The 27,987-nt window shown below is 37.2% G+C and overlaps 1 protein-coding gene and 1 long non-coding RNA gene across 5 annotated transcripts in view; both read right to left on the reverse strand.

The window, feature by feature from the left end:
* Gpo1 (glycerophosphate oxidase 1) overlaps positions 1-27,987 on the reverse strand; it is a 350,155-nt gene that overhangs the window by 41,194 nt on the left and 280,974 nt on the right. For 3 of the 4 annotated variants that reach the window (XM_067772901.1, XM_067772900.1, XM_067772903.1), the window contains 2 exons: positions 10,569-11,261; positions 10,096-10,508 (listed from right to left, as the gene is read on the reverse strand). In XM_067772901.1, coding sequence (XP_067629002.1) covers positions 10,096-10,508; positions 10,569-11,261 — 1,106 coding nt within the window. Of the gene's footprint in view, positions 1-9,733; positions 10,027-10,095; positions 10,509-10,568; positions 11,262-27,987 lie in introns of those variants that run through there. The other variant, XM_067772902.1, reaches the window with a different exon arrangement.
* Positions 23,951-26,602, reverse strand: LOC137244215 (uncharacterized). Its single transcript, XR_010950845.1, has 3 exons — positions 24,819-26,602; positions 24,653-24,760; positions 23,951-24,591 (listed from the first exon to the last, which is right to left on the reverse strand). It is a non-coding gene; the product is annotated as an uncharacterized lncRNA (long non-coding RNA).

A 27,987-nucleotide genomic window follows, 5' to 3' on the forward strand; every position in this document is an offset into this window, starting at 1 on the left:
GGGCCCCCTGAGAAACACATTTTTTTTTGATGTTGATAAGCTAATGTGGGTTCCAAGCCACACTGGTATAACAGGAAATTCTTACGCTGCCGAATTAGCAAAACATGCATCTAACGCGCCCACATTTACACTCAGCTTCTTCACAAAATCTTATATATATCGTCTCATCAACGAAAGGATGCACTCTATACTGGCCATCGATTGGATTTCTTATAATCGCCATTATGCTATATTCAACTCAGCAAGGATCAAGCCAGTATATCCTTCAACAATACCAATCAACTTTCTAACTCCATACATACGTCTCCGGATAGGGCACACAATAGCTACGCACGCTCACCTCCTTGGTAGCATAAGAACCAATTGCTGTACATTTTGCAACGACACAGCAACTGTCTCGTTAATCAGTATCACAGAATTATATTTCACTTTGAAATAATTTTTTTTACAGTAGTATTAGTCGCGGTCAAAAGAAGTAGTGTGTTAAAATTCATTACAATACATTTCTCTAAATGATGCCCCCACGGAAAAATAGGCTTACGGATAGACCGATGAATGGATGAGCAATTGCTTACTTAAATTGTTTTTCGTCGGTTGACTTAAGTATGATATCAAAAAAGTCGCTGGACACTACCACCGATAAAGTCGATAGTGGCTACCGTGGCCCCACTTTATAGGGTTTCCAATACGAAAAAACAAAACCTCAAAACTCTAAAACTACAGTGGATACATTGCAAGTTAAAATATGAGATTTAATATATCTCAACAGTTAAAACTCTAGATGGGGATTTGCTATTATCATACAAAATTAAAGCTCGAAACACAGAAGATTCATATGTCATGTAGTTTTTGTGATAAGAAAATATTTTAAGGTAGGAACAGTTTTTAAAATTATGTATGACAGATGTTTTTTGAAGATTCCAAAGATAAGATTTTTATTGCCAAACGTGAGAAAAATTAAAAAAATCTATCAAAATAGAATATTCAGGGCCCGTATTACGTGTTTACCATCAGTGACTGAAAACCATTTTCAATCAAGCGATAACTAAGCATTTGTCAAACTATTTCTAAAAATTACACAGGATCACAAATTCTAATTTTTTTCTGCACCAGAGACGCCATTATGAAATTCCTATGTAAAATCACCCCTGATTCCGAAAAATAAGGTTATTTTCAATTCTGTGGTAATGTTTTTGAGATATTTACGAATTACCGTTTTTTCAAAACAAAAAAAAAAATTGGGTCCACTTAATCATATATATCTCAAGAACGAATTGAGCAATCCTAAAACGGTTTGAAGCCATTAAAATTTGCTATAAACTGTGCATACACCACTTTTTGCTAGGCCCTGCAAATTCAAAGATAACGAACAATCATTACGGATTTTTTAAATTTTTTTTGTAAACATATAAAAAAATTTGTACTTTCTCTCTAAGATATGTTTTATTACAAAAAAAAAAGCTTTCATTCAACAAAATCGATGGACTAATACAAAAGTTATAAGCATTCAAATAAATATCCATTTAATACTTAAGAACCCTGCTGGTACATATGTGTTAGTATTCGTATATCAGTTAGTTAGCAGGCAGATTTTTGTTAGTGTCGTTTTCTCAAACTCAGGTACATTTCAAGCAAGAGCATATTTTTAAGGCAGGTAGTATTTTCTTTGTAGAACTAGGGAACCTTTTTGTCTATGTAGGCTTGAATTTTTACTTGATCTAGGTATAAATAATAGTACGTGCCTCTTGTTGCTTTATAATATCTGAAAAGCTCGCCGGATACTTTTCAGTTTATAATTGCAGTTTATAACCCGTCATTTACTTAAAAATATAATATGAATAAAAGGGCGCGAGAGTTTGAGTGTACAAATGATCCAGATATGTTCTGTTTCATCTGCGGTCAATTTATCGGTAAAAGGATGCGACGTGTGTTTTCAAATCCTTTGAAATTTACATACTATAAGTATTTTGGAATAGAGCCTAAAAACGATGAAAACCCATGGACACCGAATACTGTGTGCACCACATGTCGAGTCGAATTGATTTTTTTGGAAACTGGAACAAAAAGGTGCGTTGTAAAAATTAGGAATTTGCTCCCTTTTAATGCATAGCTGACTAATTTCTGAAACTATATATTTAGGCGACATATGAAATTTATTACACCAATGAATTAGAGGGAACCAAATGGCCATTCAACGGACTGCTATATTTGTACTACAAAAGTACTTGGGGTTGGAAAGTCAAGAAAAGTAACCTATGTGAGCGTATCTACAGTGTCATTACCAGAACTAAATTCAACGGAAGCCAAATCAAATTTAACTTTAGTTTCGGCTCCAGTTTCATTCTGAACAGCAGTATCTGATTACGCGGCATCATGTTGTACTGTATTTCAAACGGGAAACGAAAATAACTGTTTGTCAAAAGCACAACTCAATGATTGGATAAGTGATTTGGACTTGTAAACGGAAAAGGCCGAACTACACGCCTCTCGTATGCAACAATTTAAATTTGTTTCATCCGATGTTAAGGTAACATATTATAGAACTCGTCACGAACAATTTTCCAAGTACTATACGAAGGAGGGTAGTGTTTGTTACTGCAAGGACATTGCTGGTCTATTCAAACAGTTTGGTGAACCATATGATTCAAAAGAGTGGCGATTCTTCATAGACGGCGATAAATTAAGTTTAAAGGCCGTATTATTGCATATTGGCAACAAAAAGCCATCTATCCCGATCGCGCATGCAGTAAATACGAAGGAAACATATGAGATAATGCAAATTGCTCAAATTAATCAAATACGAAGAACATGATTGGAAAATATGTGTCGATCTTAAAGTCGTTGGAATGTTATGTGGTCTACAAAGTGGATACACAAAATACTGTTGCTTTCTATGCAAATGGGATAGCCGACATCGTCAAAACCACTACATCATAAAGGATTGGCCAGAACGAATCGAGTTTCAAGTTGGGGTGGATAACATAAAATACTCCCTACTTATAAAGAAGAAAAAAATAATTCTACCTCCGCTCCACATCAAGCTCGGCCTTATCAAAAACTTTGTCAAGGCTTTGGACAAAGAAGGCGAAGCTTTTCATCATTTGAAGACAATCTTTCCAGAGATTTCAGAAGGAAAAATAAAGGAAGGGATTTTTGTGGGACAGCAAATAAGAAAAATAATGACCAATAACCATTTCAAAGAACTATTGTCACCAGTGGAGGCAGCAGCGAGGGATTCTTTTGAAAAGATCGTTACTTCTTTTTTAGGCAAACACAAAAGTCCTAACTACGAGATGATAGTGAACGACTTAATCCAAAACTATGCGGAAATGGGTAAATAAAAAAGACATTTAAGACAGTCTTCTCAGTTAACTTTAAAACCTATCTGCCCGATAAACAAAAAATTTGTATGAAAATTTTTAAATTTACATGAGATATATAGCCCTAAATCTGAATTCATCGTCCAGTTCCGAACAAACAAGAGCGAGCAAAATGTAAAAAAAAAACTTTGATCTGAATTGAAAGATAAATCCAGCCTAAGAAAATTATATACAATGTGTCACTTATGTATTTATCTAATATACTTTTTTATTTTCTTTCAGGAGTAAATATGCCTTTAAAAATTCATTTTCTACACTCCCATTTAAATTTTTTCCCGCAAAATCTTGGCGACGATAGTGACGAGCATGGCGAAAGGTTTCACCAGCAAATGAAAATGATTGAAAGTCGGTATCAAGGATTCTGGGATGTCGCTATGATGGGTGACTACTGTTGGAATTCATAAGAGAAACCGATCCTAATCTAAATAAGCGTAAAAACAAGACACATAACTTTTTCAATTATAAAAGAAGATCATAGAGTTAAAACAGAATCATATGTACATATGCCATTATTTGTAGGATACTTAAGTTTTACTATATGGATATATTTATTTGAATGCTTATAACTTTTTATTAGTTCATCGATTTTGTTGAAAGAAAGCTTATTTTTTTTTTTAAATAAGAGAGAGAAAAAGATCAGCAAAAAAATAAAATGTTTTCGAAATCCTCACTCGCTAAGTACAAACAAAAATTGAAAAAATCCGTAATGATTGTTCGTTATCTTGAATCTGCCTAGCAAAAAGTGTTGTATGCACAGTTCATAGCAACTTTTATTGCTTTTTATAAACTTTAAACAGTTTTAGAATTGCTCAATTCGTTCTTGAGATATATATGATTAAGTGGACCCAATTTTTATTTTTGCTATATAGAACATATGAAAATGTATGTGTTTAACTCGAAAATGTAAATTTTTTTGTGGCTGAAACACTTCACAAAAGTTGAAAGTGCACTGAAAGAAAAAGAATGAAAAATCAACCGAAATACGGGTCAATTCAACCGAAATTTCTGTTAATTTTTAGCCATCGCAACAAGATGTTGAATCAACTGCGCACAAATCGTTGATTCGTAATTGACCGTTTTAGTAGTCAAATGAACAAAAAAGTTGTTGCGACAGCTTTGTACGAAAGTACCTATGTTGCATATAAATAAATAAATGTAAGGTGCGATAACCTCCGAAAAGATCTAAGGCCGAGCTTCTCTTCCAATTTGCGTCGTGCCCCTCTTGATTTTCCCTACAAATTGGCCGGACGGGACCTACATGTTTTATGCCGACTCCGAACGGCATCTGCAAAGCAGATGAGTTTTCTCTGAGTGCTTTTCATGGCAGAAATATACTCGGAGCGCTGGCCAAACATTGCCGGAGGGCGACCCCGCTTAGAAAAATTGTCTGCTAATTGAAAAACTTTATTTCTAAAATTTTGATGTTGCTTTGCCCGGGGTGCGAACCCAGGGCATACGGTGTGGCAGGCGGAGCACGCTACCCTCACACCGCGGTGGAACTTACTAACCGAACGTCAATTGGGCTTACATCAAATATGCTGGTACACATTAAACATTATACTCTTTATTATTTTGTTTTATTAAACGCACTTTCACCAAATTTTATATTTTATAATTTATTTAATTAATTTCTTGTATTCAGGCCTTTTAGTTAATATATTCAAAGTATGTTTGCGCTCTAGGCCAATATTTACATATGTTTATTAAAATACACCAAGTGTGTTTAAACAATGTATATTTATTTGTCGAATGGTTTGTCTTGCCAATATTTCGACTTCAATCTGAAGTCATCTTCAGGACTGAAAAAAAACGAAAAACATTTATAGATACATTGGTACATACATACATAATTATACAATTGTCGCAAGTGCCAACTTACACTTATGACTGCACCTGGTCGACTAACTTTATATTTTTTATATTTTAACAAACAAGGGTAAAAGAAGAACTTTAAAAAAATATAAACAATAAAATACAGTAATCGTAAACAAATTTTTATACAAACAACAATACGTTAATTCTCCAACCGTAAGCGGCGCTCACATCAGCAGCAGGTGAACAGGTGAGGTATAAGCCTTTTTTGTTTTTGTTGATAAGTTCTCTATAGGCGTAGGCGCAATGGTCTGTGTCTGATTTGAAATGTATGCGTTTGTCACTTGGTGTATTTATTATGTGTAACATTTCAAGTATATAGCGTTTATTGCTGTTTCTCTCATGCTGCATTATTGTTACATTTTCCAAGTCGGGAGAGTGTCCAGTGGTTCTGCAGTGCTGAGTTAAAGCTGTCTTATTGTCATTAGGGTTGTCACGATTTTTGATATTTGATTTATGTCCGGAAATCCTCGTCTTCAATTTCGATTTAGTTGTCCCCACATATACTTTGTCGCATACGTGGGACCCGTCGCCATTACAATTAATTTTATATATAACGTCCGATTTATCAAATTTCTCTATTCTGCTTTTCGTATTGCTAAAAATCCTCCGTTGCAACGTATTGTTGTATGTGAAAGCTAATTTAAATCTTTCTCTGTCATATATGATTGAATATTTTATTCTATTAGACAGACCAGATACAAATGTGGTCGATTTATACATTTTCTTTGTATCATTAGTTGGTTTATTTGTATTTAATTTTACGAAATAATCTCTTATATAGCTCTGTATTATATGTGTTGGAAGCTCATTATTTTCTAATATGTTTTTTATTGCTTTTATATTCTCCTCGTGGTATACTTCATCACTAATGGAGAGAACTATTCTGACAAAATTCTTGGCTGTGTTGACTATCGTTGCCTTGTCATGATTCGATTTATAATTGATTAGCCTACCCGATGCAGTGGGCTTCTTGTACCAATCAAATGAAAGTTGATGATTCCTTCTTATTATTAAGGTATCTAAAAATGGCAGCTGTCCATCAGTTTCGACTTCAACAGTAAACTTGATGCTCCTATTGTATCCATTCAAAATATTAAGCATATCTTCCACGGCATCCGTTTTTACGATGGCGAACAAATCGTGCACATATTTCGTTAATAAACGTGGCTTGTGATGGGAATCTTCTTCGAATTTCTGTAACTATTCTTCCATCACAATATCCGCTATTACAGGGGATGCTGGTGACCCCATAGGCATTCCTGACCGCTGCTAATAAATTTTATTGTTGAAACTAAATATCTATTATCTCTTATGCAGAACCGAACCATATTCATAAAAAGTTCCTTAGTAAGAGTTGTATGGTTCTTTATATCATCCCACTTGGAAGCTATAATTTCCAAGGCATGATCTACTGGGATGCTTGGAAATAATGAGACAACATCAAAGGAAACGAGACTCTCGTCGTCAAAGATGTAGGTATCTTTAATTTTGTTCTTAAAGGCGATAGTGTCTTTTACGTTATATTTAGATGTTTTAGTTATATTTTCAAGGACATTGACAACATATTTACATAACTTGTATGATGGGGAATTGACAGACGAACAAATGGGTCTCAATGGTAATCCTTCTTTATGGATTTTAGGTAAGCCATATAGTCTTGGCGCGATGGCCATTTTGGTTATTAATTGGTATTTCTCTTTCGTATCGATAATTTTATGCTTAAATAGTTTCTCTACAATTTCATTATTTTTTTCCTGAAGCTTATTAGTGGGGTCTCGTTTTAGTACTCTGTAAGTGGAAATGTCGTTAACCATCTGTTGTAACTTCTTTTCATACTCATCCTTATACATTAAAACCGTAACATTGCCTTTATCGGCATTCAGAACAAGTACATTTTTATTGTTTTTTAGGAACTTATTTGTGGAGTGTAGTGTATCTAATACAAATTTATCTCTCACGCTACTTTTAGGCTTTCTCAGCTCATCCCGTATTAGTGTGGTTAGATTGTTCCTCTCAATTTCTTGCTGCTCTTTATCTTGAATAGTTTGTATGCAATCCTCTCCATCTGCTATCAATTTCCGCTGTTCCGCTGTTCAAAGTAAGGTAATAGCAGTTCATGATTCAATCACAAGAAGTTTGCTCGGTTGACACATTTTTTGACAATTGCAGCCGTTTTGCTCCCAAATCGAGTTCACATCCGTTATCTGTGTTCTTTGCGATTTTTCGAAAAAATATTAGTATAGAAATAGGAAGCAATCAGTTTACTAATATCCGATAAGTACTGAATTGCATAATTCCTTAGAACGTTTTTTTTAATTTTATAATGAATTTATTAACTATGCCATGATATATTAGTGTGGCTGAACAAGGGTAATTTTATGAAAATTACCGACACCAAGGAATTGTGCACTTTCGAAAACCAATGAACATACGAGACCTACACCAATTTCAAATTCATCGTTCGACGTCAAAAACTCGACTAGTAAATCGATTCATCTAAAAATGCAATTAGTAAGTAATGGAGATGCCATAACGGAATGTACTCATTGAGCGTGTTAACTTATTCATTTCGTATGTTCGGAACATTCGTTTCCATTCAAGAATTTGTGGAATCGTTTTATATTTGCAATATTGTGTGAGGTGGTATCCAAAAAACGTGTTCAGAATATTATAAATTAACGGTTTGTCCGGAACACTTCCATTAATACTTAAACGGAAAGGAGCTTTCCGAAATTTCAGAATAAAAAGATAAATACTCCCTGTGAAGCAGGGCCGTACAAAAGCTTAGCTCTTCTGTCAAAGTCGGGGCCAGAATATAAAGTTCTAAGTTGTGCTGAGTGGAGTATCATCCCATGTCGGCTGCCAGTTCGAAATCGTCATATCTGAAAATATTTTTCAAATTCCCCATTTAAGGATTTATCACATAAAGGCCCTATATCAGAATTAGGTTGAAGAACGCCTTATCTCAAAATGTTTTTTATTAATCTCATGTCAAAATGCATTGAACTTATGCTTAGATAGGGAGTTTTGAGGTAGTGTGTTTTTGAATAAAATTCTGACGTACGGCATTCTTCAAACAAATTCTGAAAGAATGACCAAACCAACTTAACACTTTATGCTTAGATAGGGAGTTTTGAGGTAGTGTGTTTTTGAATAAAATTCTGACGTACGGCATTCTTCAAACAAATTCTGAAAGAATGACAAAACCAACTTAACACTTTATAGATTCAAGAAATATCCAGATTTAACGTGATAACCGATCACATGTCACTAAAGTGGCTGAATTCCATTGAAGGCCATTCAGACCGAATTACACGATGGGCTTTGGAGCTGCAACAACGCGCCTTCGATATTAAGTACAGGAAAGAGAAACAAAATATGGTTGCGGGCACACTATCCCGACAGCCATTGGAGACTCTACTACAAGCCACGACAAGGAATCAGCAATGCAAGTGGTGGCATCGACGCGTTAACGAAGTACACACCAGCCCAGAGAAGTACGCCGACTATATGTTATTCGCCGGCCGGTATCACGCATCGCCAACCGATATTATTGGCCAGGGATATTTCGCGACGCCAGCCATTACCTACGCCAGTGCGAGGCGTGTCAAGGACAAGGAGGACTGGAACCATTTCCCATACTCTGTGTCGATTTCATTGGACTCCTTCCACGATCCACACATGGCAACACCATGCTCTCAGTATTCTTCGACCGTTTCAGAAAATGGGTGGAACTGGTCCCTATAAGGCGTGCCACGTCATTTCCGGGAATGGCGTACAATTCACCAGCATCGCAGCTCACTAAATCAAGACACCAGCGATGGGACGATCTCCTCTCGGAAATCGAGCTGTAGTAGCAAACCTAGATCTAAGCTGAAGTGGAATAGCCCTTAAATAGGTTTTAACCAATGCGAGACATCGCAATTCAGATTAGACGTGAACTGAGTCGTACTTGAGTGTTGTGGCTTTCCCCGCTCATTATATGCTTTTAAGGCTGCGCTTCGCCGATCCGCCACAGTTGACCGTTAGGCGAAGCGTAACAGCGGCAGCTCACACGGCGGTCCACACAACGGCCAAGAGCCAACCACGACAGTTAGCGCAGCAACAATGCGACAGAGTGCCAACCACGACAGTAAACTCTGCAACAAAACGCCAGCATAGACCCGTCACCAATGCTCCCCATAATCAAACGCTAACGGGACTCGAGTAACCTCTAGCCAACATAATTCATCAACGCAAAATTTCGAAAGCACGTAAACGCAAGTATATAAAGTGGGAATACGACTTGCAAAATGCCCCCAAAGTATAATAATATTGTACGGAGCCCTGGACACGGCGAGTAAACCCCAGCAATTATTAAAGAAGCATCGGGGCAGGGAAAAAGATTCGTTACAACTGGCGTCGAGCATAGTGTGGTTCCACTTCATACCTTTCCAATATGAAATAATAAAATGCAAATAAAACTACAATGAAGACAATTCACGTTAAAATATGATATTTAATATATCTTAACAGTTAAATCTCTGGGTGGAATTATGCTATGAAAATTGTTATTTTTGGTGTATTTTATAGTGCATTGTATATTTCAAGTGATTGTTTGTACCAGACCTGTTAAATAATAATTAAAAATTTAAATTGAATACCCAATACCATGCCCTCTTCGGCGGGTATTTCTCAAGGCATTTAGTTTAAAATGTTGGGTATACTGAAAAAAACTGTGCCTCATAGTCTGCAGTGTGTCCACGCCATCCTTAGTGTATGAGCCACTAATCTAAACATACATTTAATATTCTATAAATCCAGGTTTATATTTCGTTACATACGAATTTTTATTGCTCACCTCTTTTTCTTCTTTAGACCAATGAAGTTCTTCTCCCATTATGTCGACAAGAACAGGCAAGGCCTCTGAAGCTGCTTGTACATTTAAAAATGCTAAGCGTAATCGCCGAGCAATCATATCCACAGCAGTGCAGGCATATTCGCGGATACCATATCGTATTTCGGCGTCGATATATGGAAATTCTGGATGGATACGATTTCCAATAATAGGCCAACGTTTGCCTGTAAGAGATGCCATTTTTGAAACAGCAAATGCACGATCACCATAAGATTTTGCCAAATGTTGAGCAACTTCACATTCCAAGCCAAAATCTTGAACTAAACGAATATACATTGTCGGTGTCCAACCTTGTCCGCCTTCTATTTTTAAGTACGATGTTACAGCTTCAGCTCGTTCAGGCTTTAAATTGCAAGCTATTAAAAATTAAATGTATAAGGCTTTAACTTAAACAGCTACATTAATATTATTTTAACCTTTAATAGCAGCATCAAGAGTATGTTCGGCCATAGCTCTATATGTAGTCCATTTTCCACCAGCGATCGTTACCAAATTTGACGGACTTACATGTACAATATGATTTCTAGCTAACGATTGTGTGTCTCCTTTATTTGGATCCGACACAAGTGGTCTAATACCACTCCAAGCAGATAACACATCACCACGGCGAACTTCAACATCCGTGTTTAAGTAATTTTTTATTTCACTTAAAATAAATTGAATTTCATCTTCTGTTGGGCTTGGAGTATGAGTAATTTCACAGGGCAAATCAGTTGTACCAGCTATAGTTTGTCTCTGCCATGGTAAGAAGAAAATTACACGCCCATCTGACGTTGAGGGATCTAAGAGACCCATTTGATCAGGGCTGTAATAGCCAGGAAGCACAATATGTACACCGGAACTTGGACAACAAATGGTTTTTACGCTGGGATCATCCATTTTTCGTATGAAATCAGTGAAAGGTCCAGTAGCATTAATAATACATTTAGCTTTCACAGTGAATTCTTTTCCTGAAATGTGATCTTTGACTTTTGCTCCACATAACACTTTTTTTCCATTTTCATCTTTCTTCAAAAGTTCTTGCACTTCGACGTGGTTGCAAACAGTAGCACCATGGCGTGCAGCAGTAAGGGCCACCGCTAAACACATTCTCGCATCATCTTGCTGACCTATAAATTGTGATTATTTTATATAAATATGAATAATGGATGAGAAAAAGCGTCAAATATACTACTTTAAGTCGAAGAGCCCTTACCGCCACACTAGACTGGGTCGAAAAAAAAAGTTGCTAATGTCCGCCCGTAAATTTGAAGATTATGTTGAGAGCGTTTCGGAAAAATTTTTTTAATTTTTTTTTTTTTTGATCCTTCGAAATACAGCCGAAAAGGTTTTCTCGTTGTAACTTGGTTATTTGACGTCCGATTTTTAAAATTGATATGTCATTATTTTGGCTTTGAGAAGCTTCACATTTCCGTTGAATGTCCTTTTAAGCTATGAAGTCGTTTTCACATGATTAGGTCAGCTAACAAAATTTTACCCCCCCCCCCCCCCCCCCCCCCTAATGCATGCTTTTTTCCTTACCGAACGAAATTACTTAAAAATGCAAGAAAATGTTGCTTTGAAACCAGATTACTAAAATAATAAACAAAGAAGTTACAGCACTTTCAATATTTATTGCAACTGTTATTTTACCTGATTCTTATTTATTATACTTAGACCTAAAACTCATGATATTTTTGGAGGAAAAATTGCAGGGTTTGCATTGAAAAGTTAACAAAGATATGCCAAATATCATGAATAGGGGAAGTCAAAGTAAATAAATTATAATAAATTAAAATTAACTTTTCTTGAAGGTTTAAATACTTTCGTTTGGTAAGGAAAAAAACATATATTAGCTGACCTAATCATGTGAAAATGACTTCATAGCTTAAAGGACATTAAACGGAAGTGTGAAGCATCTTAAGGCCAAAATAATGACATATCAATTTTAAAAATCGGACGTCAAATAACCAAGTTACAACGAAAAAATCTTTTCGGCTGTATTTCGAAGGATCAAAAAAAAAAAAATAAAAAAAATAAAATTCCGAAATCCTCTCAACATAATCTTTAAATTTAAGGGCGGACATTAGCAACTTTTTTTTTTTTTTTTGTATGGGGACTAACCCAGTCTACGCCACACCCTCGTCATTTTTTAAAGCTATTATTCCCTCATACCTATATGGCACTACTTTATTTTGTATTAGAATACAAAAACAAATTCCAACAAGAGAAAACGAGACCAATATATTCCCCAAAAATAAATAAGTTTGACATGTTATCGTTTATATTTGGAATTTTATTTTTCATCAATTTTTTTTTCAGAATACAATGCAAATAACACGGAACCAACCCCCTAATCCAGGGTGTTCTGCGGACCGTGCCTATTGGTCGATTTGCAGCCAGGGCGTATATTCGGCTCTATTTGAACGGAGTATTCCCGATACCGGGCCGCCTCGGGAAGTAATGATGACCTTACCACAGCAAGGGGCTTGTCCCCATTTTTAACATTAGACCGCGGAGCCCGCCTTGTGGGCAGGTGGTTGTACGACCAAGATGAAGTCAGATATTTTAAAAGAAAGTAAGGAGAAGGAAAAGGCGATGGTGTCGCAAGCCGGGGAAGAGGAAATCGCTATCAGTGATGACTCGGACGCGGATAGCGATGTTAGTGTGCAGTCAGTGCGCTCGGTAAAGGAGCGGCATACTAGCCCGTACAAAGAACTAATGTTGGAACTGGAACAACGAGATAGGGAGCTTAAGATAATCCTCTCAAATGACAGAAATCATTCTGCAAAGCGGATCGAAGAAGGAATTATAAGTACTGGAAAGCCATGTACCTGAAAAGCTGCAATACAGGAGAAGGAAGGTAATAATGGCTTGAGAAGCAAAAACACAAATCTTAATAAGCTAAAGGGAGATAACAATCAGACTCCAGCTTGCTCGATGAAACAAAAGGGAGCTAACGCTGAGAATCCAGTTTTCACCGAGAAGAAGGTGAGCGAAATGGCGAAGCTGTCCCTGACTGTGGCACTACTAGATTGCAGCGTCCCCAATGGGCAGATATCAAACGAAAGGTGGAAATATGTAGAAGGGGAGCTGATCAGTATCATGATCAAAATAATGCATGATAAACCAAACAGACCGCTACAAGCCTTCGAAACAGCTGGATGGCACAACAGGGTTAAACTGATAACCTCCACCAATAACGCGACTTTAGAATTGCTGCAGAGAGCTGTTAGAACACTGATCCCCACGATACCAAAGGCCAAGGTCTTGACACCCCGAGTGGTAAAGGCGGAATACACGTTTCGAACTCAGCGCTCGCGGATTGGGCGTTTATTACGCAAAGACGGAGAGCAGAGCAGTTAGAGCTGCATTCATGGTAAGGAAACACCTATACCAGTGCATGCTATCTCACGACCTAGCGGTAGTCGCAATAGAGGGAAAAAAAACATCCCTTATCTTGGCATTCTGCTACATGGCCCATGGCGGAAGCCCCGCCAAGGGAGTTCAAAGGCTAGTGGATCAAGAATGGTTCAGGGGACGGCTTATCACAGGCGCAAATGCGCATCACAACGTATGGAGAGGGGACGATATTAATGATAGATGTGAGTCCCTTTTTTGTTACATACTGCAGAGTAGTCTACAGGTGGCCAACAGGGTAACGTGCCTACATATGCTGGTCCTAAATCAAGCAATGTGCTTGATATCACATTGAGTTCTGAGCAGGATATATCGGGACATGAATGGAGAGTCCTGGACAGGCCATCATTCTCAGACCATGCATATGTCAGCTTCAGAATACCCCTAAAGAGGGTAGAGAAGGCGAAAACCTTTAGAAACCCCAGGGCAACGGACTGGTACAAATTTCCGAGATGTGTATCAGGAAGACCAGGGCAGCCTAACGAAGTTGCCACCGTAGAGGAGTTGGAGGAGTGCAACAACTTCTTATCAAAGGCGCTGACCACTGCATACAATACTTGTCCTCTAAGAAGATTCAAGGGGAGAGCAAAGCCACCATGGTGGAGTAAGGAGCTGAGTCTTCTTAGAGGGCAGGTAAAAAAGATGTTTAAGCCGACAAAAGCTGAGGAAAGCGAAGAGTGCTGGGACGAATACAGAGATCTGTTGAGGATCTATAAACGCTAAATCAAGAGGCCAAAGCGGATTTCATGCAATAATTTCTGTGCCAACATAGAAAGCTCCAGCGAAAATGCGAGACTGAGGAAAGTCCTATCTTAAGGAGATATAGTCCAGGGACTGACAAAAAAGGACGACGAGGGATGGTCACACAATAGTGAAGAGTCCCTTGATGCACTACTTAACACACACTTCCCATCAGGAGGTGATGCGGAAGAATTATGTAACCACGTCTACAGTCCTAATACGGAGCGAGAGGTACCAGGATTGGTGACAAATAGCAAAATTGAATGGCCAATATAAACGTTTGCTATGTTCAAATCGCTGGGCCCAGATGGGACATTCCCTGCTATGCTGCAGATGACCGGCGGAACGATTATTGAATGGCTAAGAATAATCTAAACTGAACCACGTTCCGCAATCATGGAGAACGGCTCGAGTAGTCTTCATACTGAAAGCGGGAAAAGCCAGTCATCTGCACCCGAAACACAACATGCCTATTAGTTTGACATATTTTGCATAGGGTGGTTATGAATATAGAGAAGGCCCTGGAACACCACAAATATGCCCAGATGTTTTTCTGGACATTGCCGGAGCTTTCAACAATGTCTCGAAAAGAGCAATAACAGACAATCTCAACTCGATTGAAGTTCATCCAGTTTTAGCAAATTGGATCGGCTCCATGTTAAACTTCATCTGCGCGAGGCAAAGGAGCATTGGAGCATTGGGAAAACTTCGCTTAGGCCGGACCATACATATTTACTGGGTTCCAGGTCATAAAGGAATAGAAGGTAACGAAAAGGTCGATGAGTTGGCAAAGGAGGGTGCAACACTCGCTGAGTCGACGATAGACGTCCCACTCCGCTTGGGAGAAATCAATAGGAGACAGGAGTTGCATATGATCCATCAAGCAGGAAAGGCACGGACAAAAATGCGGGGCTGTAAAATTTCTAAGAGCATATGCAAAGCCTACGGTATTAGACTTATAAAGTGGCTCATATCTCTAAAGAGAGAATACTTGAGGCTCACGATGGGCATACTGACTGGACATTGCCTTCTGGCGTCACATGCTTATAAGTTAGGCCTCGTCAGTAACAGCAAGTGCAGGAAGTGTGAGCTGCAGGAAAAAACGGTTGAGCACGTTCTGTGTTCGTGTCCTGAGCTCGCCAGGTCAAGGCTCCAGCTATTAAGGGCGGCAGAGTTGCCAGATCTCGAGGCAGCAATTAAGCTGGATCCTAGAAAACTGCTAGTATTTGCGAAGAGGGCGGAGTCATTCTATAACGTATGTCCTGGCACCTGATTAGGGTTCTTCAGTATGGTCGTCAAACAAATTCTGGTAACACTATGGACACATTCAGTCTATGTGAGGCGTTTATTGACCGGCCACTTAAGCCTAACCTAACACGGAAAAATTATTTCGCGATCTCTTGGTTCATTTATTTCACAAAAAAGTTGAGTATAGTTGGGTATTTTTGCACAAAACATTTAACACCAAAAACAAAATTTTCATTTGTCAGAAAAAATAAAGAAAAAACACCCGAACATCAAAAAACCCTAACGAAATACAAACTGACTTGATTTTTTTAATGAACTAGGTTTTATTTTTATTGTATTTCGTAAGTTTTTCGGAATATAGGTAACACCTTTACACCATTACTAAAACCGTATTAGGAGAGAAATGTCTTTTGATAACCGTCAGCCGTATCGTAACGAGCAATAATCGTGTCCTACAGGTTATCTATTGTAATCAACTTGATTCGTTGTAAATACCTACCTATCTTTTTTAAATATTTGTAAATATAATTAAAACCCCCTTGCAAATCTGTCGTGAGTTCGTACCGGCTTTTCCTTGGTTCGATTTCACTGAAAATTTCAAACTAAGTCGCTTTTACACGTACAGCAAAGATAGGCAGAAAAACGAAGACAACATCAACAGAAAGAAGAAGATAAAGACAAAATTAAACAGGATCGAATTTCAGCAAACAGTTGGAAAAACACGTGCATGTTATATAATTAATTTGTTAAGAAAATAGATTTTCTTAATTACATTTTCGAAGAAGTTTATTTATTCAAAGCTATTCAGATACACAAGTGCACAAGGGAGAGATAAATGCGATCGCTCGTAATATAGTTTTCGCTCTTTTCGCAACCAATTTTCGGCAAAAGTTAATGTGAACTGTTTTTAATTGTCGGTTTTGCAAAGCATTAAATTGTCAGTAAAATCGATCGTATTTATCTGTTCTGGCAGTATATTTTAAGGTATATTTGAACTTGGATATTCAAATCGTAGAATATCTTAAAAAAGTTAATAAAACATTATATCTTTCTTATACCCACACGTCCAATCGGAAATAATTTATCAATTCGGTTTCGCTCATTCCCTTAGTTCTCTCCGTTTATTAACACATACAAACTTGTGTACAGTGGAAATTAACAATCGATTTTCAGAGTTAGATTCACTTTCGTTTTTCCTCTTCATGCAAAACAGGATCGAATTACGTACTCCAAGATCGAAACGGCAATCGCATGAAAAAAATGCGTAACTAATCTTAACCATGTCAATATTGGTATTATGGTGTACCTACGCTTAGTATCCTCTGAGAGTTGGTAATAGGAATAGTAATACAAAATTATCCAATTAAATGATACTTTCAATATTTGTAAAATAAACAAGTGAAGGTGTCTAAGTTCGGGTGTAACCGAACATTATATACTCAGGGTGAGCTTCAATTACATTTCATTTCAGATAAATTACTTTTCTACATAACACGTGGCACCGCCCGTTTAAAAAGAAATGTCTCCCCATTTCCTCTTACAATAAAACTTTATAAGTGAAATATCATTGATTCCAAACTATTTTTTTGCTAAGTTATAGCTTATTATTCTAGTATACGACCCTTTTAAACTTGTTTTATATCTAAGATGCCGTGGTCTTTAACTGATCCCGTCCACTTTTACTAGAAATATTTTCTCCTATAAGGAAAATATATGTACACAATTTCATTACGATATGTTAATTTTTCTTCGAGTTATGGCTCCCGAAACATATAAAATTGCTTAGTTATAAAAGGGGCGGTGCTACACCCATTTTCAAAAATTTCAGTGTTTTCCAATTTAATGTTATAATTCAATTTAGAAAGTAAAATTCTATTGATACAAAGCTCTTTTTTGCAAAGATATAGCTTATTTTCTTCGTCCACGACCCTTTTAGAAATCTTTTATATAAAAGTGGACGTGGTCCTTACCCGATATCGTTAATTTTTCTTCAAAGCATTCCTTATAGTAAAGGCACCCTCTCTGCCGAATTTTGTTACGATAGGTTTAACGATTTTTGATATATGATTAATAATATTTGTAAAATTGATTTTATCACAAGTGAGCGGTACCACGCCCATTTTAAAATTTGTTTTCAAATTTTTATCAAGAGTCTCAATACCAGTCCACATGTCAAATTTCAACATTCTATATCTCAATACTTACTCAAGTTAACGTGTTAACGGGTGGACGGACGGACGGAAAGTGCTCAATCAAATCATTTTTCAAAACTGATGATTTTGATATATGGAAGTCTATATTTATCTCGGTTCGTTTATACCTGTACAACCAACCGTTATCCAATAAAAGTTAATATACTCTGTGTGCAAAGCACGCTGAGTATAAAAACCATTTGTTTTCCGAAAAAAGCATCTAATATAAAGAAAATATTGTCGCAAGAATAATTTAAATTTTATTTTGACCATCATTATTCGAATAGTGAGGGAAGCTATTGGAAAAATAAGATAATATTATTCCAACTAAACGAATAAATGATATTCGAATTACGAATACCTGTCGAATAAAAGAGTTTCCCTGCTAGACAGAGCTGACGGAAACTCCCACACATTAACAGAATTTTTGACATCACACATCACACTCGCATACATTTTTCCTTTTATTCTATGGAAAACCATGGTATGTATGTGTATGCATACACGTATACAGAATGTTTGCATCAGGTTTGTCATGTCGCCTCTAACAACCTGATAGAAACTTTGCTTTACGCCCTGATGTAAATTTCCAGCAGCCATATCTGTCAATTGATGCCTCAAATGACTGACTGTCTATCAGGGTTATTATTCGAATATTTCAAATTTAAATATGGTAAGACGGCTTGGGTGAGTTTAGTTGGAAAATTTTTAGGTGTATGGTATGGAAATTTATCAATTTTATACTGTTGCGCCCGTTAAGGGTCTTCTAAATTTGGCGTAGTCATAATGCCATAATCAAAACCACATTTTTACCTTATTATATCTATTGCCATGGGTTATTGGCGATTTAACTAAAAAAATATGACAACAAATAATAACGACATAAAATAGATGAAACTGCAAAAAAATACTAACAAAGTCCAAAAATAATAAGTCAGCTAGTCAAAACGTATCCAAAACAAGTAAGGAAGGTTAAGTTCGGGTGTAACCAAACATTACATACTCAGTTGAGAGCTATGGTGACAACATAAGGGAAAATAACCATGTAGGAGGGAATCCCTGGAATGTGTTTTTATGACATTGTACCAAATGAAAGGCATTAAAGAGTATTTTATGAGGGAGTGGGCCATAGTTCTATAGGTGGACGCCATTTAGGGATATCGCCATAAAGGTGGATCAGGGTGACTCTAGAATTTGTTTGTACGATATGGATATCAAATTAATGGTATAAATGAGGGTTTTAAAAGGGAGTGGTGGTAGTTGTATAGGTGGTCGCCTTTTCGAGATATCGCCATAAAGGTGGATCAGGGGTGACTCTAGAATGCGTTTGTACAATATGGGCATCAAACGAAAGGTGTTAATGAGTATTTTAAAAGGGAGTAATCCTTAATTCCATAGGTGGGAATACGAGATATCTCCATAAAGGTGGACCAGGGGTGACCTAGAATTTGTTTGTACAATATGGGTATCAAAAAAAAGGTGCTAATGAGTATTTTAAAAGGGAGTGATCCTTAGTTCCATAGGTGGACGCCGTTTCGAGATATCGCCAAAAAGGTGAACCAGGAGTGACCCTAGAATTTGTTTGTACGATATGGGTATCAAATTAAAGGTATAAATGAGGGTTATAAAAGGGAGTGGTGGTAGTTGTATAGGTGGTCGCCTTTTCGAGATATCGCCATAAAGGTGGACCAGGGGTGACTCTAGAATACGTTTGTACAATATGGGTATCAAACGAAAGGTGTTAATGAGTATTTTAAAAGGGAGTAATCCTTAATTCCATAGGTGGGAATTCGAGATATCTCCATAAAGGTGGACCAGGGGTGACCCTAGAATTTGTTTGTACAATATGGGTATCAAAAAAAAAGGTGCTAATGAGTATTTTAAAAGGGAGTGATCCTTAGTTCTATAGGTGGACGCCTTTTCGAGGTATCGCAATAAAGGTGGACCAGGGGTGACTCTAGACTTTGTTTGTACGATATGGGTATCAAATGAAAGGTGTTAATGAGTATTTTTAAAAGGGAGTGGGCCTTCGTTCTATAGGTGGTCGCCTTTTCGAGATATCGCCATAAAGGTGGACCAGGGGTGACTCTAAAATATGTTTGTACGATATGGGTATCAAATGAAAGGTGTTAATGATTATTTCAAAAGGGCGTGGGGCTTAGTTCCATAGGTGGACGCCTTTTCGAGATATCGCCATAAAGGTGGACCAGGGGTGACTCTAGAATGTGTTTGTACGATATTGGTATCAAATTAAAGGTATTAATGAGAGTTTTAAAAGGGAGTGGTGGTAGTTTTATATGTGAAGGCGTTTTCCACATATCGACCAAAATGTGGGCCAGGGTGACCCAGACCATCACATGTTGGATACCGCTAATTTATTTATATATGTAATACCTGCCAAGATTTCAAGGGTTTTTTATTTCGCCCTGTAGAACTTTTTCATTTTCTTCTACTTAATATGGTAGGTGTCACAACCATTTTACAAAGTTTTTTCTAAAGTTATATTTCGCGTCAATAAACCAATCCAATTACCATGTTTCATCCCTTTTTTCGTATTTGGTATAGAATTATAGCATTTTTTTAATTTTTCGTAATTTTCGATATCGAAAAAGTGCGCGTGGTCATAGTCGGATTTCGTTCATTTTTTATACCAAGATAAAGTGCGTTCAGATAAGTACGTGAACTAAGTTCAGTAAAGATATGTCGATTTTTGCTCTAGTTATCGTGTTAACGGCCATGCGGAAGGACAGACGGACGACTGTGTATAAAAACTGGGCGTGGCTTCAACCGATTTCGCCCATTTTCACAGAAAACAGTTAACGTCATAATATCTATGCCCCTATCAAATTTCAAAAGGATTGGTAAATTTTTGTTCGACTTATGGCATTAAAAGTATCCTAGACAAATTAAATTAAAAAGGGCGGAGCCACGCCCATTTTGAAATATTCTTTTATTTTTTGTATTTTGTTGCACCATATCATTACTGGAGTTGAATGTTGACATAATTTACTTATATACTGTAAAGATATTAAATTTTTTGTTAAAATTTTACTTAAAAAAATTTTTTTTAAAGTGGGCGTGGTCCTTCCCCGATTTTGCTAATTTTTATTAAGCGTACATATAGGAATAGGGGTAACATTCCTGCCAAATTACAGCTTGCAAAATTTTAAATTACCTTCTTTTGAAAGTGGGAGGTGCCACGCCCATTGTCCAAAATTTTACTAATTTTCCTACATACCAAATTCCATCAAGATACCTCAAAATTTACTCAAGTTATCGTGTTAACGGACGTACGGACGGACGGACGGACGGACATGGCTCAATCAAATTTTTTATCGATCCTGATGATTTTGATATATGGAAGTCTATATCTATCTCGATTCCTTTATACCTGTACAACCAACCGTTATCCAATCATACTTAATATACTCTGTGAGCTCTGCTCAACTGAGTATAACAAAACATCCCATAAGTTAATACCCTGCTAGACAGAGCTGACGGACACTCCAACACATTAACAGAATTTTTGACATCACTAATACACTCGCATAAATTTTTCCTTTTATTCCTATGGAAAACCTTGGTATGTATGTGTATGCATACACGTATACAAAATGTTTACATCAGGTTTGTCATGTCGCCTCTAACAACCTGATAGAAACTTTGCTTTACGTTGTGACCTAAATTTCCATCAGCCATATCTGTCAATTGATGCCTCAAATAACTGAGAGGTGTCTAGCAGGGTAAACTCACTAACTCAAATATTTATAGGTTATGGATATGGCGAACTCAAAAGCCAATTGATTGGCTATTGGTTATATATATGGTATGGCGTTGTGGTATGGCACCATTGACAAATTATATTGATTTCCATAAGGTTGCTTGGATCAACTGTTTATACGAATATGGGAAGTTATTATTTGTTATCCTGATTCGTTCCCTAACACTCTGTTGTTTGGCCAATGAACTACTTCGTAGAGCTTGCACTTGACGGATTGGCTTCGCATAATCAGCATCGTTGCCACGTTTCACAACAGTAGTGCGCCCTGGCTTGAAACTACCCTCGCATTCATTCTGGGAAATTATCTTACTTCGTTTTTGTGCGTCCATTTAGTTTTGTCAATGCCAGTGTTTCTCTCACAAGTACTTTTTATTTCGCTTTATTTGCTCCATTCGATCCATCAACCTTTACCTTTGACTTTCGTGGTCTTTGTCGAGCCTTCTACACCAGTACTCGATTACTGCTGAATCCTTTTTCCAAACTGAAGTTAAGTGGCACATCCTGGTTCTTATAACGGATAACCCCTCTCTGCATATCGATCTTGATGTCATGGTCAACTAAGAAGTCCACTCCCAATATGACTTCATCAACAATCTCCGCCACAACGAATTTGTGTACAACCATGAACTTCCCAATTAAGATTTCACAGATCAATTCTCCCCGGACTTGGTTAAACTCGCCAGCAACCGTACGCAATCTTGCTCCAGGTAAGGGCTTTACTCTCCTGTTGACCAAATCAGATCGAATCAAGGAATGAGATGCGCCCGTATCTACAGTCAGTACACGTTCTTTGCCATCCACATCCACTCTGACGGTAAGACTGCTTGATTTCCTTCCAATTTGCGACACAGATATCACAGGACATTCAATAGCTGGAGCTAGCTCTCGACCTCTACATCTTACTCGCTCTTGCTCATCCCATCCAACTTCCTCATAATGTTGAAACCACTAGGATCAAGATCACAATGACGTGCAATGTGACCAGGCTTCCCGCATTTGAAGCATTTGATAAATCTTTCACTGCGCTTTTGCGATCCTTTCAGCGCCTCCAATGTTGTGTTGACCCAGTCTGGCCTTTCTACTTCCGCACGGCGTGCTTTGAACGCTGGCTTACACAGAAGCGATATATAAAGCACGATATATAAACGTAAAAAATAATGTTATTCTAATTCAAGTTTTTAATACAAAAGTAACAAGTTTTCTTTAAAAAAAAATTTATGATAATATTGTTGTTAACATTCTGTTTAATCTTTTTTAACGAAAAAATCTTTTTTTGCTGACTATACTTGATCCTTTTTTATAAGTTCTTTGCAAACCATTATATTATGTATGGTTTTAATTTCCAATCTCTTAAATTTCTTTCCAATTTCATAAATCTGATTTTATTAATTTAAGAGATGAAAATTCCTTCCTGCTGCAGCAGAACTGTGAGGCAATGATAATAAGAAAAATACAAAGTTTGAAAGGTCAGGTCAACATTGATTCTCCAAGTCCATTTTTAAAGGAACTGATTTCTTTCCAAAAACTATTAATGCCCATATCTGAAATTAAATTGCAATCAGTTAATCTCAATAAATTCCATTGGGTTACAATTGTATCGAAATCGACATTACATAAGCTTTGAAAATGTAAAATTAAATCTAAAATTGAATTATAATTTTCTGATAATACTTGGTTAGAGGTTATTTTTAAAAGTTCCAAGTCTTTTCTTTCGAAATCGAATCTCAGTCTGATTTGATCTAATAACTCTATATAAATTTTTAGGATTATGCATTTAATTTTAATAACGTCACTGGAAGTAGCCCTCGTTTTTAATAGAAAAAGTTCTGATTTTGTACCAATAAAAATGTTTGACACTTCAATGTAATTTGAACTGCTTTTGTAGTCAATATCAAGGTGAAGTATGTTTTTTTAAATAAAATTTCTTAAAATCAACAAGTAATGTGATTTTATATTTGAATACAGGTAGGTTAGGCGACTGTGCTCAGACTGAAACTCTTTATTTATGTTCTTAATAAAAGGTAGCACAAAGGAAATAAATAAAAAGTACACTTGCGTTTCATCATCCATTTCTTCAGCTAATTGAGCTGATCGTACCGCATCGACCTCTAATTTACAATTTATAAAAAAGCCTGAAGGAGTTCCATTGCTCATTTATACGGGAGACGACACCTTCTAAGGACAACCAACTAGTCGTAGACAATTTTATGGGGCTTAACGGAGCAATAATTTTGGAACTCCTTAAAATCGTACACTCGCTTAGGGCTGTGTGAAAAATAGCTATAAATGTTACGGCACAGCCAATCAACGTTATGGGGAAGTTGCATACATGCATAGCCAGAACACAATTGCAAAGAGTGGCAAATGCATTTTAAATAAAAATAACGTTTGTTTCTCGCTGAAAAAAAGGTTTCACGTCCCCTAATTTTCCGGCCATTTCACTGGCTCCATCGGTAGCCAAGCCAACGATGTTTCCGAATGGAATACCTTTATTTTAAAAGAAGCTTTTTATTGCTTCAAAAATAGATCCTGCATCACATTTTGGTAATTCTAAAAGAGCCAGAAAATGATCGCATACAATAAAATGTTTGCAAATATCTCACAACTAGCACTAAGCACTGTTTAAGTGAGACGTCGGTTGTCTCATCTATTATAATTGAAAACTTAGATGATTTTAATGTTGAAATTAATAGTGGCACTTTAAATTTCTTCAGTAACTTTTAAAGATTTTTTTCTGGCGCATTTTATACGCTTGGCAACTTCTGAATCTGGGCAACATTCTGATAAAAGCTCAGGTAAGTAATCCATAAGCAAAAAAAGCTAAATTGTGTGCTACTAAGAACATAACCATAATGAATTCAGTGAGCTTCACCATTTTGTCCAAATTGCATTTCTCTGTATCCAAAAAGTGTTTATTAGCATTCGATGACTTTTGTGTTTAATGTGTTTTAAATGTAGAGAAGATTTTTCGTGTCCTTATAGCACGCCTTACAATATGCTGCTCCGTTTTTATTTTCCAACCACGAAAACTTTTGTAGCCACTCCACCCTAAACTTTCTAGTTCTTTTTGAATCTTCACTAAACAAAATTAATGCAGCTTAAATAACTTTTGAATAGCGCAAAAATCACAAATACCTACTTTTCTTCTGTATTTTCATCAGTTTCTTCCTGATGTTCATTTTCTTGCTGAACTTCATCATCTTCCTGAACCGACAGATTTTCTACTGTGGGCTTTCTTACAATAAATCTAAAATGCACCCGTTTTAGCAACAAGCAAACAAAGCACCGATGTTATTAATACTTACTTATCCATTACTAAACCGCAAAATTGATTCCGTTCAAGATACAGTGAAGTTCCCCATTACGGACAGTCCTTATAACCGGAAAGCTCCAATAACAGGACAGATTTTGGGCACACATGTTTTTCATTAATTTTTTCATACAAATATCATCCTAATAAACGCACATTCTAATAACCGGATGCGGACAAAGTATTTCAAACCATTTTCATAACCGGACAAAATTCAAAAATATCAGAAGCTAGCTTTGTTGTTCATTATAAAAATGAAATAGGTGATTCCCCTTTTAACATGTATACACACATTCAAGCCGTGTGTTTCAAAATTAAGGGTAGTTTTCCATTCAGTTTGTTAAGTCTGTTGCATGCGAATGGTTGCGTTCAAAGATCGTAAAAATATGGCGCCGAAAATAAGTTACTTTCTATTAAAGAAAAAAAGATAATTTATCAGTACGTGGAGTTGCAAAAAGGTAAAGTATAGTGAGCCCAAAAATGTAGTGGTAGTAGGTACACGTTTCTTTTGCTTTGAAAGGTTCAATATTGGCAAAACGTAAGCTGCTGAAATCAATAAAAATAAAGAAAAAATTCGTTATAAATGGGAATCTGGAGTTAATGTTCATTAAAAGCGAAGTTTTCTTAAAGAAGGGGGCTCTGAAATAGATAAGATGTGTTTTAATTGGCTCGCTAAGGCTAGAAGTCAAAACATTCAGATTTCTGGTCCCATTTTGAAAGCATAGGCAATGGAAATTGCAGGCAATCTGGGTGTACCTAATTTTAATACTTTAGATGGATGGTTAAACAAGTGGCGAATAAGGAATAATGTTGCTTTCAAATGCATATAAGATGAAGCTACAGATGTAAACCAGAATGGTGTCGAACAGTTTAGGACAAAACTTCCATCTCTGTTGACCAGTTACAAGCCTCAAGACATTTACAACGCAGACGAAAGTGGCGTTTTCTTTCATGCCTTACCTGACAAAACCCTAGCTCCTAAATCCGAAAAATTCGTGGGCGGTAAACTATCAAAGGAAAGACTCACAATTTTGTTTGGTGCTAACATGGCTGGAGATAAGGAGTGCAATGTATAATGTACTTAATCGATATATGTATATGTATTTATACGTAATACTAAAGTATGCATATATTCTTTACTTCCAAAAATTTCTTAGATAAACTATATATAATATAATTTATATGTGTGGTATATATTTTGTGACTTCATCCCTTAGAAGCGGACATCTCCCATAGCCGTCAAAAACACTGCAACGGCGAGTGTCCGGTTATAAGGAATTTCACTGTATTTGTAAAATATCTTTAAAAGTAGTATTTATATTAATTTATCTGCTACACAATTGATAGAACAAATCGAACGCACGTCAAAATATTCTAGAAAATAAATTACCGACATGTTTGACACTTGCTTGCTTATGATAGAACGAGCAGTTCGATAGAAACGAGCGATTAGATAGGAATGAGCTAGGGGAGTTTCGCAAGCATACTAAATCTTCGATACCTCTATCCGTAACTGGTCTTGAGGGTCACTTCAACATATTCGAAAGTATATCGCACGCTGGATGGTTATTGATAGACCATCCTTCTCCGATCATGGTATATCAACATCAGCATCCCCCTAAAGAGGGTATAGAAGGGAGGAACCTTTAGAAACCCTAGGTCAACAAACTGGACTAAATTCCAGAAACAGGTAAAAATGAAACTGGGAAAACCCAAAGAGGTTGCCAATGTGTGTGAATTCGTGCTAGGACGCTTATGACTGCGTATAACAAAGCTTCCCTCTAAGAAGTTTCAGAGGAAAAACAAAGCCGCCATGGTGGAGCAATGAGCTGAGTCTTCTAAGAAGACAGGTAAAAGAAATGTTTAAGCTAGCAAAGACCGCGGAAAGCGAAGCGTATCAGGACGAGTACAGGGATCTACTCAGGATCTACAAGCGTGAAATTTCCAGGGCGAAGATAATCTCATGGAAAAGTTTCTGTACGGATATAGAGTGCTCCAGCGAAACAGCTCGGTTGAGAAAAGTCCAGGGACTAATAAAAAAAGAGAACGGGGAATGGTCACGTAATAGTGAGGAATCCCTTGAGGTGCTTCTCGCTACACATTTCCCATTGGGAGATGGTTTGGAAGAGCCAGCAGACAGCACTCACACTTCGATCACGGAGCGGGTAGTACCGGGCTTGGTGACCGATACCAAGATCGAGTGGGCAGTGAAGAAGTTTTCTAAGTTTAAATCGCCGGGCACAGATGGTATATTCCCGGGCATGCTAAAAGTCTGAAGTGGGGCGGTCGTGGAATGGCTTAAAATAATATTCGATGGGTACATAAGACTGAATTATGTACCGCAGTCTTGGAGAACTGCTCGTGTAGCTTTCCTACCAAAGGCGAGAAAGATCGATCACGTGTATGCCAGAGATTATAGACCCATTAGCTTAACATCATTTCTGCTAGAAACCTTTGAGAGGCTGATAGATGTGTACATAAAGTCCAACGTGGATGAAAAGCTGCTCTCCACAACACAACATGCGTACACCAAAGGCAAGTCGGTAGACACCGCATTGCATAGGGTGGTAATAAGCGTAGAGAAAGCCCTGGAATATAAGGTATATGCTCTAGGAGTCTTCTTAGACATTGCCGGGGCTTTTAATAATGTCTCCAAATGGGCGATTATGGATGGTCTTAATTACATTAAAGTACATCCAGCCTTAACCAAATTGATCGGCTGCATGTTAAATTGCAGGAAGATCACATCACAATGGGGATTGTACGAGGCCACGAAATCAGTGGACAGGGGAACGCCGCAGGGAGGGGTGCTATCACCTCTGCTATGGACGCTGGTCATCAACCAACTGCTCAGGCAATTTGACGAGGGACCCGTAAATCTTACGGCTTACGCGGATGACGTTGCAATAGTCATAAGTGGAAAGTGCCTTCTAACGATTAGCTCTTTGATCGATCGGGCGCTTCGGGATATTCATACCAGGGCATCAAAAGTCGGGTTGAAAGTCAACGCGGATAAGACGGATATGGTCTTGTTTACAAAGAGGTACAAGGTCCCAAATAGAATCAGGCCTAAGTTAAGAGGGGTGACCCTAGGAGAAACCTTGCACAAAGTATCTAGGAATTATCCTAGACACTAAGCTGTCTACGTGGAGGAGAGGGTGAAG

Source organism: Eurosta solidaginis, chromosome 3 (genome assembly GCF_040869045.1).
Source record: "Eurosta solidaginis isolate ZX-2024a chromosome 3, ASM4086904v1, whole genome shotgun sequence".
In the NCBI taxonomy this organism is placed as follows: Eukaryota; Metazoa; Arthropoda; class Insecta; order Diptera; family Tephritidae; genus Eurosta; species Eurosta solidaginis.